General features: G+C 47.4%; 1 protein-coding gene across 2 annotated transcripts in view; it reads left to right on the top strand.

The window, feature by feature from the left end:
- LOC135391313 (uncharacterized) overlaps positions 1-14,567 on the top strand; it is a 63,087-nt gene that overhangs the window by 36,914 nt on the left and 11,606 nt on the right. Inside the window, exons 12-20 of one of the 2 annotated variants that reach the window (XM_064621545.1) lie at positions 3,582-3,695; positions 3,758-3,835; positions 4,693-4,808; positions 4,864-4,922; positions 5,513-5,564; positions 5,622-5,689; positions 5,743-5,852; positions 6,846-6,905; positions 7,973-8,080. In XM_064621545.1, coding sequence (XP_064477615.1) covers positions 3,582-3,695; positions 3,758-3,835; positions 4,693-4,808; positions 4,864-4,922; positions 5,513-5,564; positions 5,622-5,689; positions 5,743-5,852; positions 6,846-6,905; positions 7,973-8,080 — 765 coding nt within the window. Of the gene's footprint in view, positions 1-3,581; positions 3,696-3,757; positions 3,836-4,692; positions 4,809-4,863; positions 4,923-5,512; positions 5,565-5,621; positions 5,690-5,742; positions 5,853-6,845; positions 6,906-7,972; positions 8,081-14,567 lie in introns of those variants that run through there. The other variant, XR_010421902.1, reaches the window with a different exon arrangement.

Raw genomic sequence — 14,567 nt, 5'->3', positions numbered from 1 at the left:
GTCATCTACGATATCCCATTTTTCTGTGGAAGGACATATATTGGCCAGACAAAGGGATGCGTAACACACATGTTATGGGGTACAAGGATTCAGTAAAAAAAAGTTCTGGCAATTTGGCCTTGCACGTTCGGGACTACAGGTGCCAGTGCACTTTATCAAAACTGAGATAAGGGCAAGATATCAGCAGGGCCATTCCACGCCAAGTGATCCAGAGGTGCTCGAACCCCCCTAGAAATTTTTGTGAGGCTAGAATTTGATGACTAGAATGTGAATTTTTTTAGTGGTTCCTTATGACTCCAAAAGCAACAGTCCATTGGTCTTCTCTAACAAAATGGAAATTTATGGTGTGCAGAGCCCCTCAGAGATGCAGTGCTTGGCAAAAACCTATGTCTTGTTTATGCAGGTATAACTGCCCACGTAAGGCACGGAACATGTTAAAAAGCGTCTTATTTGATAGGGGAGAGTTCATTTTACTGTATGTAAGCAGTTTTCACCATCGTACTCGATGGGCTCAACGCTTGTGGCGTCAACGAAATTTGCAAAGTTTGCAAGTATTGGAATTTTTTTGCAATATAAAATTCTGGAATTTCTTCTTCAAAATTTTTTGTCGTATAGCCCCCATGCTGTTCTTTCAACACAAAAAAGTTCAACCCCGCCGGTGCACTAAGCCGCAGTAAAAAATCGGGAAGTTGTAAAAATTCGACAAAATGCACTGAAAATTTGGTGTGAGGAGGTCGGGATAGAAGCGTGATGAAGGTGTCCTTCGAATCACTGTCTTCCTAACAAGACGTAGCAAAAAAATCTCAGGTACTTTTTGTTAAAGTCAAATAATTTTTTTATTGAAGGTAACTTTGCATGTATGCGCACTGCGGCATATCGTACCGAATGAACAACTGAGCGAGTGATTCACAAAACACTAGACTGAAAGAAAACACTAGGCAGTCACATTATTGAAGAGCAAATAATGGTTGCAAACACGTGTTTGCCTCCTTCGAGACCCGATGGTTGTGCAGTGAGCGCTCATCATGCTGGCCATCTTGCGCTCTAACAAAACTGCCAGCTCGTGGTTGTGCCAAGTGAGAGATAAGTAAAGAATGGTAAAGGAAGAGGATAGGGGTCCATTCAGGCTTCATGGTACCATATGGTTGATATTTGGCCGTGTGGCGTCCAGCATCCATCAGTCGAGTGTCTGACATGACATGACAGCGTTGACATGACTAGAGTAATTACGACATGAACGGTGATCAAGTACTGCCTGTATCAAACACAAGCGGAGAATGCTTTCGCCAGTAAGTTCCTTAGACATGCCATTGTTCCTTTCATTTTTGTTTTGTATGTGTGTGTTTACTCATTCCAGTATTGGGAAGACAACCTTTTCGCTGTCCACTCCTCTTGCACGTATATAAAACTTACTTAGTAGCTGTGACTTACAATCTTTTCGCTTCGTGCGCCGACAGTTGAGATGTACGTATAAGAGAAAAAAATTTGTCAGTCACGGGTTTTGTCACTTTTGATATCGGATACGCTATTTCCGGGCATTTTTGTTGTGTACAAAGCTATGATACTGGGTTATTCCGGTCAGGCATAAAATTTCTTTGATAGTCATCTTTCATACGGGGATGGTTATTTCAGAGAAACATGGGCGAGCGTACGAGTACAGGCACATTTATACTGGTTGCCATGTGAGGTCTAGTGTGTAAGCCTGACTTTAAAAATGACTTCAGGGAGATCTGTTGCTTTTCTCCTTGTTCCTTGGACTCAGATCACTGTCATGAAACAACGGTTAACGGGTTAAGTTAGTGGTTTTTTGTGAGTTGCGAAAGTCAAGATCTAAGCAGGAACAAGTTGAAGTCCCAGATCTCCCTGAAGTCATTTTTAAGGTCTTGCTTATACATTACAGGGCTTCACATGGCAAGCAGTATTAATGTGAATGTCCTCGTACGCTCACCCTGTTTCTTTGAAATAACCATTCCTTGTATGCAAGATGACTATGAAAGAAACATTAGACCTGACCTGAATAATGCAGTACGTACATGTATCATAGCCCTGTACACAACAGAAATGTCCTGAAGTGGCTTATCCGGTATTGAAAGTGATAGCATCCTTGACTGGCAAAATTTTCTCTTATACGTACATCTCAACTGTTGGCGCACAAAGCGAAAAGATTGTACATCACAGCGCTACTAAGTAAGTTTTATATGCGTGCAAGAGGAGTGGACGGCTAAAGGGATCTGTTTCCAATACTGAAATGAGTTAACATGCACATGCAAAAAAATGAAAGGAACCATACCAGGAACTTACTGGTTAAAGCATTCTCCTCTTGTGTTCGGTGCAGGCAGTACTTGATCACTGTTCATGTCGTGATTACTCTACCCATGTCAACGACTCGACTGACGGATGCCGGGTGCCATACGGCCGAAAATCAACCATATGGTACCATAAAACCTGAATGGACCCTTATCTCCATGTCTTTACTCATCTCTTACTTACCACCACCGCGAGCTGACTACAAGTTTCGTTAGAGCGCAAGATGGCCTAAACGCTCACTGCACAACCGTCAGGTCTCGAAGGAGGCAAACAAGTGTTTGCAATCATTATTTGCTTTTCAATAATGTGGCTGCCTAGTGTTTTCTTTCCGTCTAGTGTTTTGTGAGTGACCCGCTCAGTTGTACATTCGGTACGCTGCGCCGCAGAGTGCATACATGTTTGCGAAGTTACCTTCAATTAAAAAATTATTTGAGTTCATCAAAAAGTACCTCTGAGATTTTTTTTGCTACGTCTTGCTTGGTAGGCGGTGCATCGAATGACACCTTTGCCACGCTTCTATCCTGACCTCCTCGCACCGAATTTTTCGGTCAAAAATGGCATTTTGTCGACTTCCCGATTTTTTACTGCGGCGTACAGTGCACTGGCGAGTTTGGATTTTTTTATGTTGAAAGTGCAACACCAGGGCAATACGACAAAAAATTCTGAAAGAGAAATTCTAAAATTTTATATTGCAAAAAAATTGGTAAACTTGCTCAAGTTTTGCAAATTTCGTGCACGCTACAAGCGTCGAGCCCGTCGAGTGCAATGGGCGAACTCTCCCCTATCAAATCGGACGCTCTTTAACATGCTCCGTGCCTTACGTGGGCCGTAATGCTTGCTTAAAACGACATAGGTTTTTGCCAAGCACTGCATCTCTGAGGGGCTCTGCACGCCATAAATTTCAATTTCGTTAGAAAAGACCAATGCTCCGTTGCTTTCGGAGTCATAAGGAACCACCAAAAAAATTCACATAAAATTCTAGGGGGTGTCGTGTGGCACCTCTGGACCACTGGGCATGGAATGGCCCTGCAGCAGTCTGAAACGGGGAGCACTGTGTGAGCACAGTCTGTTTCAATAGCCAGAAAGGGAAGAAAATTTACTCTCTACTTAACTACAGCTTATTTCTTTGTCAATAAACTGTTGAAAGTAGCACTCACTGGTGCGTCATCCATGTGTTTGTCCCTGTGTTTGTCCCCATTTTTAAGTTGTAGCGTTTTTAATCATGAATTCAGCTATCTAGCCATTTTACTGAGCGGTAACATTCAATTCCGCAGGTGCGAGATGTGTTACGTACACTTGTGCGGCACAACCTTACAGTGGCACTGGATCTTGTGTACTCATTCAGCACAATCACCACGGGAAGGTCACGAGTGCTGTCCTATCGTAAGGTGAATGCTGTTATTCTTCTTCTTAGTTATCGGTAAGTTAATTGCGTACTTATCACTTGCAGCTATCTGGAATGAATCTCATCATTTTCTATCCCCACGACAAGATGAATCAGTTCCTGCCCGCCATCCATTCAGGGGCTGTAAGTTGGAATCTGTTGCCACAAAAAACTTCCATCTGTATTTCCATACAAGTCATAATGGTACAGCTTTGAAATTAAAACTGAGGCACTTAGCCTTGAAAACTTATTTTTTATCTCTGTGTATCCTTACGTCATGTTGTAGAAATTTTTGCTGTGAAACATATCATATGACGCTCATCAATCATGTGGTCTCTTGTCCTCAACCAGTTATCACGAAAACTAGCTGCATGTGCGTGCTCCTGAGCATGAAAATTCCTACGTGAGAGTCTTGTTGTCTTGTATTTTCTTGTTGCTTTATTCAAGCATTGCCTTCGTTGGTACAATTTGTGAACTTGTACCAAATTGTGTCAATCACTCAATTACATGATGTCCTTTACCGCCCTTAATAAAAAATGAACTGCATCACACTTTCATTTAGGCATCTAAACGTCCTGACTGACCTCATACCATTTGTTACATCTCCTTACCATAATATAGTTATAGAGCATAGGCCCCTGAAATTATTTCATTATTTAAAGTATTTATTTGAATTATTTTCAGTATTGTCAGTGTTTATTTTTAATGCCCATGAACAGCAAAAGAATTATAAATTCTTCTACAAATAATTTACTCTAGTCATTCAATCATCAGCATTCTTCGGTGAGAAGGGAGCAACGTGAATGTCAAATGATGCTCATGGCAAATACATGCTCAGCTGCAATGGCCTGAAATACATCCAAATTAGCAGTATGATACAAGCAAACAAATCTTCAAGACACGCATTAAGAAAACATGAGACAGGATTTTGCCCTTGTTTTCAGGTTTGCAGCATATTATGTTTGCATATGGACTATGAATAATGTGATTCTCTGCTACAGGACTTTGGGTCTGGAACTGATTTGCTGAAACCTATAGTGTCCTTCATGGAAACTGGAAACAAATATTACTGGGACCTTATCAATGGCTTCAAGGATAAGTCCTACCATTACTTTCTGTAAGCATTTTCTGTGAGCAAAAGGAACGTTTACAGGCATGCAAATTACTTTCAGGTACACAAGGTCTATGTTTGATACTTACAGTTCTTACATTTACGATACCAATGCTTTATGTAAGTGACCTTTGTTGGTACACTAAGACCGTGTCAGTTTGAATTCCTGTTTATCTGAAACATTCTGTGTCCATCTGAATCTCTCATTAGTCAGTCAAAAATACTCCCTAAATTTTTGTTAATTTACATGCAGTGTTAATTTGTTCAGTCCAGATCTAATAATTATACTGTGTGTATAGGGCATTTCACTTAAGCTGAACCCCACTGCATCGCACTGGAACAAGACCGTCTGCATAATGTTACCAGCCTTCCAGGATATTCAGCGCATTTTCATTTCCTAATTAATTAATGAAAATTTATTCTTTGACTGTTTAATTATTAGGATTAGATAAAAGTGTTCAGTGAAGTTGTGAACGTTGACATGAAGTGACGAATGCCAGTGGCCACACTGTTACCTGTTATGCGTTCTAAAAAATGTATGCAGACTTCCAAACATACCACGTCACCTTTCTGCGTCGCACGAAGGGTCACAAGTTGGCACGTGCTCTCATATCTAAGTTGAGAAAATGTGCAGCCCTTCTGCTGCTTCTGATTTGCATGTGCAGTGAATACTGGACAGTGACTTAAATGCTTTACCTGTTCAATTTCAGACCTTCCATACAGTATAATGCACGGCACTACTATATGGGACCTGGAACAAAAGTTAGTCTATTGGTTCAGACTTTTTGCATTAATTTGTAACAACCTGTTAACTTACAGCATATTTAGGAAGATGAAGGTTATCTACTGTATTCTACGGGGCATAGTGAAGGCCTACGATTTGTTAGGTACGCAAAGTAGCAAGTGCCTCAGTGTGGCCATCATCATAAGTCATTTTCAGGTGTTTTTATTAACCAACGAGGTGTTTACGAAAACTGGGGAGCCGGATTAATGTACCTGAAGACCACTGAAACAGAGAAGTGCCTACGGAAACGCTTCAGAGCTCAGAAAGTGGGTGAATGACAAAAACCATAGCCTGTTGGGTTACTTGGTATACATAGCTTTAGGATGGTAAAGGGCAGGGAAGACTGGACACAAGTGAAGAACGCACTCAACCTGATATGTTTAGGGTTGCCACCTGGCCGATATTTTAGCGGCATAGCCGGTTATTCGCTCACTCTGCCAGTTGCCAGTAGAACAGTGATACCGGGAGCCTTTGGCCGGTATTTGTGGCTTGTGACCTTTCATATGGGCTTTTTCCGGGTTTTCCCTTCAACATTCCATTGAACACAACATTGAATAAATCTGGAACTTAGACCCAACTCCGCAGTCACGAGTCATCTTCTTAGTTATTCATTACAGTCTTGTGTTCCGAGGGGACAAGGGCAGTGCCTGTGCAAAGCTGTTGGTGGTTGTGTTGAGCCAGTTAGAACATAGGCCGTATACAACTACAGTGAACCCTCGTTAATATGACCCCTGATAATCTGACATACGCGCTTTACGACCATGCTCCTGTGGAACAATGCAGTGAAACCTCTGCAAATCCCCCCCGTTAATATAACAATTCCGCATTATGACCAAAATTTTCGGGAACGACCATGGTCATAATAACGAGGGTTCACTGTACCATGAGGTCTCCGCCTGCAAAGAAGGGTTTGTCTGCGTGGATGTGTTTATCAAAGTTAGCGGCAGTCCAATCGGGTTGCGCCAATACAATCAAGGGTTGCATTCATGCCTGTTCATAGCAATTTTCAACATCAGTTATCCCCCCACCTTTTTTCCCCCACTTTCTGTTTCCTGCAAGCCTTTCCTCTTCCCATCTATTCCACCTCCTCTCCCTCAGCCAGTATTTTTCACTGTGAAAGGTGGCAACCCTAGATATGTTCCTTGTTTCTGTCCGGTCATCATTGCTCTGTACCATCCTGCATTACGTATCCCGAAATTTACAAGGGGTCCCAGAGGTGATGCTCTTACACACCCTTTTTGTGCATGTGTCTCACAAAGGAAGACCTTGGAGTCATCGAAAACTTTGCAGACGGCATCGCCGTGTTAGCAGCACTACGGGCAAGTGCAACCTATCTGTTTCTTATCTGTTTGTGCGCATCGTATCAGCATCTCTGTCACTACCATTTGTTTAGTACTGCCCCCCCCCCCCCTCCCTCCATGCCATTTTAGATGCATTCAATTTGTTAGGGATATGTGATGGCAACTCCACGACCCACTAGATTATAACGACCATGTCATTATCGGAAACCCCTATGAGGAGCCAGTCTGCACGATCCACAAGGAGCGCTACTCATCGGTCCGCGAGATCTACATCGTGATTGGACAGTGGAAATTCGAATTTTGAACACGGAGAAGCGGACGTAGGACTACCGTAGCACCGTAGTGAGCTTAGCAGACGACAGCAACAGCTCATATGAAAACATGTAGAATGATGATGATAATCAACTTTATAAAGAAGCATCGCCTGTGGTACACCCTCCGCTTGTACAAAATGCTAAGGTAAGCTGAGGTATTGCAGAAATTGAGGAAGCAATAACTGGACTGATGAGTAGCGCCACTGCTAGCTTCCCAATGCAGCGCTGGGAAAGGGTGCCTATGACATGGTCGTTACAATCTAGTAGGTCAGGTCTAATCGAGCAGGCGAGCAACTCTGTATCCTACAGTAATCGTCCACTTTTACCTTGATAATTGGTGTTTTATCCAGTTAAACTCGTCAATGTGTTTGGCACATCATAGCCGCTGTAGTTTTCATGCCCCTGAACCCCAAATCTTCATCATTTCATGTGCATTACATCAGCATCAATGAATCTGTTTCATAATATTTTATTGTTCCACCAAGCCCTATTGCTGGGTGATGACCCTGTTGTGCATTTTAGAAATGTGCACCACTTTTCTAAACGACGTCGGTTATTTTAAGGATCTGTAGGAACAGCTTCTACTTATTGCAACACCATTTCGCTCGCGTATAGTACTTTTTTTAACGTGTCATTCATTTAGTTCACTGTTCACCTTAAGGCATCTTGGCCAGAACCACTACCTTACTCAGAGCTGCTCTGCAAAACACTGACACATCATCGTCATTGTTGTTCTCTTATTGTGTTAATGTGCACGCACATCCTTTTCAGTATTTTAAAAAAATTGCCTACCTGAAAGCTGTTCCCAAGCAGGATTATAGGCTTTTTGTAGCGCCGACATTGTCATCAGATGAGCTTTTCTTCTACTCCGTTGCTGAGGTAAGTAGTATTTTAGACGAAGAACCAGAGCTATCCTGGACCGGGGATGCACAGTTTGAGCCATGTAGGGTAGAACTAATTCTAGAAACTCTTGACGAACTCTACAACACACCTGCTCAGAGGGACTACCCAGATCTCCCTTCTAACCGAATTCAGTGGCAAGGACCTCACACCAGACCGAAACGAGGTTCTTGAACACCGAAGAGATCCAGACAAGGTTAAATAAACTTGATCACTCATAAGCTCCTCGACTCAGACTCCTCATAAACTCCTCCTCGACAGCCTTAAAGGGGCACTAAAACAAAACAAGTTTACTTCAAATTACATTATTTTGGTTCAAAACTTTGATTTCTTTATGGTTCTACAATCGAAATTCTATCTCTTTTTCTTGCTTCAGCACTAAGCAGTGAACATTGTTTCAGCTCATGCATCACTGTTTTCAGTGCAGTGCAGTGCAGTGCAATGTGCAGTATGTTCAGTGCTGTCTTCCGCGTCATGGAGCAGTCCCGGTGAAAAACATAGTGGACATTGCGAAGCCAATGGGCGTCTCTGTCCGAAGGACGTATAAGATGAATGTTGTCGGTGGAACTCGCGAGAACTGTTGTGGGCTACAATATGTAGAGGACGATGGTCTTCCTCTACATGAGCCCCGACCGGCGATGATGGTATGCCACGGAGAGGCGATGACGGTGGCCTATCTCCATGGCCGCGCCGGTGGAACTGAGGCAGGTGCTTCAGGCGCGTGGCCATCTTCGTCATTGTCCACGGCCCGCTACAGGGCTCCCCCCTCAGACGCGGAGCGGCGATAAGAAAGATGGAAGAATCACGTCTATACCGGAGGGAGAGAGCGAGAGCGGCCGTGGATGACGTGCACTACAGGACGAATTCGTGGGACGGCACAATACCCGTTGCGTGAAGCTCTCGATGAGCGAGGCAGATGAAGGGCGAATCGTTGGGCGTGAGAGTCGTGGCCTGGGGTGCCGCAACCGGCACGGGAGCGTGAGCTCATAGGGTCCCAGGAAATGATGCTGCGTACCCGTGAGGATTGCCGTGAAGACTGCCGAGACGCTGGCTAATGCAGGCCGTGGCGTTGGCGGCCGCGACTGCCGAAACCAGCAGGCGAGCACTTTGCTCTGTTGTCGCGGCCGGCTGCGAATGTGCGTCGAGAGGCGGAAGGGAAGTGGCGGGTAGTGAGTGTGCCGGGGTCCGTGCACAGCGCAGGGCGGTCCCCGGGATCCGTCAAGCGATGGTTGGTTAGAGGATCGCATGACCGGTTGGAGCGTTGCATGGTCGTCCGAATCGGTACCGTGGAGGGGGGCAGTACGTGAGCATCGGCGCGTCAGTCGACAGGAGAAGGGCAGTCGTGATGCTGTCGTCGTGAGCCGGATGGTGAAATGCTGCACGGCTGCAGAGGTGGGCGGGCCGTGCTGGACGGTGAGGCCGCAGACGGAAAGGCGCCGGGTACGTTAATGGCGAGGTTTGCTGGCGGTGGGTCCATGTATAGAGCGCTGTGGTAGTGCTCGTCGAAGGCGTCGTCAGGAATTTGGGATAGTAAAGAGCCGAATTGCTCCGAACATGGTGTTCGTTGTTCGGGTCACCAAATGTAGAGGACGATGGTCTTCCTCTACATGAGCCCCGACCGGCGATGATGGTATGCCACGGAGAGGCGATGACGGTGGCCTATCTCCATGGCCGCGCCGGTGGAACTGAGGCAGGTGCTTCAGGCGCGTGGCCATCTTCGTCATTGTCCACGGCCCGCTACAGGGCTCTCCCCTCAGACGCGGAGCGGCGATAAGAAAGATGGAAGAATCACGTCTATACCGGAGGGAGAGAGCGAGAGCGGCCGTGGATGACGTGCACTACAGGACGAATTCGTGGGACGGCACAATACCCGTTGCGTGAAGCCCTCGATGAGCGAGGCAGATGAAGGGCGAATCGTTGGGCGTGAGAGTCGTGGCCTGGGGTGCCGCAACCGGCACGGGAGCGTGAGCTCATAGGGTCCCAGGAAATGATGCTGCGTACCCGTGAGGATTGCCGTGAAGACTGCCGAGACGCTGGCTAATGCAGGCCGTGGCGTTGGCGGCCGCGACTGCCGAAACCAGCAGGCGAGCACTTTGCTCTGTTGTCGCGGCCGGCTGCGAATGTGCGTCGAGAGGCGGAAGGGAAGTGGCGGGTAGTGAGTGTGCCGGGGTCCGTGCACAGCGCAGGGCGGTCCCCGGGATCCGTCAAGCGATGGTTGGTTAGAGGATCGCATGACCAGTGACCGGTTGGAGCGTTGCATGGTCGTCCGAATCGGTACCGTGGAGGGGGGCAGTACGTGAGCATCGGCGCGTCAGTCGACAGGAGAAGGGCAGTCGTGATGCTGTCGTCGTGAGCCGGATGGTGAAATGCTGCACGGCTGCAGAGGTGGGCGGGCCGTGCTGGACGGTGAGGCCGCAGACGGAAAGGCGCCGGGTACGTTAATGGCGAGGTTTGCTGGCGGTGGGTCCATGTATAGAGCGCTGTGGTAGTGCTCGTCGAAGGCGTCGTCAGGAATTTGGGATAGTAAAGAGCCGAATTGCTCCGAACATGGTGTTCGTTGTTCGGGTCACCAAATGTAGAGGACGATGGTCTTCCTCTACATGAGCCCCGACCGGCGATGATGGTATGCCACGGAGAGGCGATGACGGTGGCCTATCTCCATGGCCGCGCCGGTGGAACTGAGGCAGGTGCTTCAGGCGCGTGGCCATCTTCGTCATTGTCCACGGCCCGCTACAAATTCAATCAATCTGCATTGAAAAATGCAGCAGTGCGTATCATGCTGAGCATATACGGAACACTACAATTGGACCCGTTCCAGATCCACAGGCCCACGATAGATACGCAAACGCTTCTGCTGCTGCTGTTGTGAAACCATGCAAGACAGAGAGCTGCACTGCAGCAACTTCGTTGTTTTTACGCATTTGGTTTGTAGTGGCATGCAATGCTAATGAACTGGATGACATTTTGGGACCAGTTTTGAGTCGACGATTCACAAGATTGAAACTCTTCATAATGTAGATAAGTTCAAGTATCTACAAAGCTATCTGACCGGCAAGGCCGCTGCGGCTATAAGCGGACTTCCTCTGACGAACGAGAATTATGATGCCGCAATTGAGATCCTTAACCAACGCTTGAACCAGCGACAGCAGATTGTCGACCAGCATCTGAATCATTTACTCAATCTACCGACGGTTGCCGATGCAGGCGATTATGTCAGTCTTAGAGAGCTATCTGTAGAAGCTTTGGAGATACCCGAATTTTCCGCAAACCTAATGCACGACCCCGACAGTAAACTGATCACAGCGCTACACGAGAAAGGGATGCCAGTGGCCGACCTTGTCATGTTTGACGTACGCAGCAGCGACGACATCCAGATCCTGGTTGGTTGAGACCTGTACTGGAGTATTGTGACTGGCGAATCGCAACGAATTGATGACAACCTCTTCGCGGTCAACAGTCTTCGGCTGGACTCTTCAGGGACCGTCAGAGATATCAGGCAACCTTTGCGCCAGCGTAGGCATATTCAGACTGACTGTGTACAACAATGAAAACGATGTTTCTTCGCAGCTCCGAAGCTTCTGGGCGCTTGAACACATTGGTTTATCTACAAATGAGTGCTACGAAGAGAATAACGGAGTCCTGGAGCAATTCAACGCAACCATCGAAATTAAAGACAAATGGTATGAAGTCGGTCTTCCATGGCCTGAGAAAAAGGCGGAATTACCTTCGAACCTACAAGTGGCAAGCACAAGACTCCGATCACTGACAAATCGTCTAATGAAAGATCAGCTGGCTATGGAAGAATACGACGACGCCATTCGTCTCTACCGACAAAACGGTCATGCTGACGTAGCCCCACTGGAGGAAGCAGCGGAGAATACACACTACTACATGCCACACTGAGCCGTGATTAAGCGAGATAGAGATACAATGAAAATAAGAGTTGTATTCGATGCATCATCTAGTGCCTCTGGCGAGCCTTCCCTTAATAATGTCGTTCACGTGGGACCAAACTCTAACCCAGAGATTCTACACCTTTTGATAAAGTTCCGTAGCGAAGCTGTGGCTCTGGTCGCCGACATTGAAAAGGCTTTCTTGCAAATCAGCTTAGCTGAACGGGATCGTGACGCGTTGCGGTTTTTGTGGTACGTGACAACACCAAAGATAGGACAACCTCTTCCCGCGACCGAAGTTCTAAGGATGACTCGGGTGCCATTCGGGGCGGTTTGTAGCTCATTTTTTCTCGACGCAACCATTCGCTATCACTTCCGGAGGATGTCCGATAAGTTACCGGACACCTGCAAGCTCCTGTACGAGAGTACGTCCTGTACGTCGACGATCTGGCAACCAGTGTCAGCACAGTTCAAGAGGCGAAACGTCTTCGGAAAGAATCAGTTGACATTCTTGAAGACTGCGGCATGCGACTTCGGAAATGAAGAACACATGATGAACTGTTACGTGGAATGTTTCGGGACCTATATAATGGGACGACTCTAACGGACCGAGATGAAGGTACTGGGTGTTATTTGGGACACTGACTCAGACGCTCTAAGGATATCTTTGAAATCTGTGCTGGAATTCTTACACACCGCGCATGATACCAAACGAACAGTACTTCAGGCCACAGCGCGGGTCTTCGATCCACTCGGATTTCTAGCACCGTCTGTTATCACAGCGAAGGTCATGTTCCAGCGACTTTGGCAGAAGGGAATACGTTGGGACGAAGTTCTCCCACCTGACATACTTGAAGACTGGCACACTTGGTGTCGCGAGCTTCCCAAAGCCAACGATTTGTGCATTCCCAGAGGAATAAGTGCACGGGGCCAGTCCGACAACAAACGCTGTTAAGGAAGACGACAGGATTGCAGGGACACGGGAGCTCGTGAGCTTCCGCCCTCGATCTTCTCTTCCGCCATTACTATCATTAAATGGTTTGCCACCGATCCTTACGGACGTCTCCTGCTTCCTTAAACACTGGTGCCGAAACCCGGGACTCGCTGGGTCAACTTACGACTAGGAAGCATTGAGGAGGCTATAAGGACGCACCGACTCTCATCGCTGGTAAGGAAATGGAGGATCTTGATCGCATAAGGAAATTTCGAAGTCAGGCCAGGTCGTCGATAACCCGAACGGTGAACGATCTGAAGACTCTTTTGACTACGACCCCTCTTCCCAGAGAGCAACTGAAGCAAACCTTGACGGTTCTGGAAACGAAGTGGGCTACCTTGAAAGAAAAGGACCGGGAGGTTCAGGGTCTCATACCGGAGGAATTGATAGAGAGCGAGTGTAATTCCTGCGATCAATACCTCGAGTCAGTCACTGCGATCAAGTTCCAAGTGTGTTCCGCACTAGACTCCACGACCGCATCCCGATCTTTGGCTCCCGCAAGTGACGGCGTTAATGCTACGGGACCTCGACGATCCTCCTCAGGAGATCGGAGTCACTCTACCGGAGTCACTCTACCGAAGCTGCGGATCGACACCTTTAGCGGCGACCTATCTAAATGGCAGGGGTTCTGGGACCAGTTCCGTGCGAGTATTCATGAAAACGAACGTCTCACTGATGTCAACAAGCTGAAGTACCTGGTTTCTCTCGTTTCTGGGCCAGCAGCCCGTGCCATTGAAGGTCTCTCAATTAGCGATGAGAACTACACGACTGCCGTGGACATACTTCAGAAGCGATTTGGGAAGGACGACCTTCTTGTGACCGAAAACATGGGGCGCCTTTTCGAGCTCAGGACTGTTCGGTCCAGCACCGACGTAAAGGGGTTGCGTGAGCTCCACGAGACTGTTACAGTGCGCATCAGGAACCTGGAGAGCCTAAATGTTACGACAGCACAATACGCAATTCCGCTTCGGCAGGTCATCTTGAAGAAGATTCCTAGAGACCTCGAAATGGACTTCTACCGAACCAAGGACAAAGGCAAGGACACCAACGGCGACTCTTTATCATCCCTACTAGATTTCCTGGAGAATGAGATTGAATGTCGGGAACGAGCCCGAAGGGAGGCAGATGACGTTCCCAAGCGTAGGGAGCCGACCCCAGCCTCTGCATCTTCGCTGACAGCAACCGCGTCGTCTGTCTCAGATCCAGCATCTGCAGTGGCTGCCCCAAGCACTCCTACGTGTGTGCTTTGCAAGTCCGGTCAGCATCGATTGGAGGGATGCACTGCTGGTTTGAGCCCTGAGGAAGTACGACTGATCCTGCGCCGGGAGGGCAGGTGTTTCCTTTGCGGACGACGGTCGCACATATCGAAGGATTGCAGGGTAAGGCGGGTCTTGCAGTGTGATCGCTGCCATAGACGTCATCTTACTCAGCTGTGCCCCGGAGTCAACTCGTCCAGCACTGAGCAGTCCCCGCAGTCGTCTCAGTCTACAGCACAAGAGCCGTCGACGGTGCATGCGTCTACGGGAACTGTTGTGACATCTCTTTCGTCATCCTCTGCCGTTTTGCCAGGCGCGGCGGT

Source organism: Ornithodoros turicata, chromosome 4, assembly GCF_037126465.1.
Source record: "Ornithodoros turicata isolate Travis chromosome 4, ASM3712646v1, whole genome shotgun sequence".
NCBI classification, from domain to species: domain Eukaryota; kingdom Metazoa; phylum Arthropoda; class Arachnida; order Ixodida; family Argasidae; genus Ornithodoros; species Ornithodoros turicata.
The sequence above is the reverse complement of the archived record's forward strand: the minus strand, read 5'-3'. Positions and strand labels throughout refer to the sequence as shown.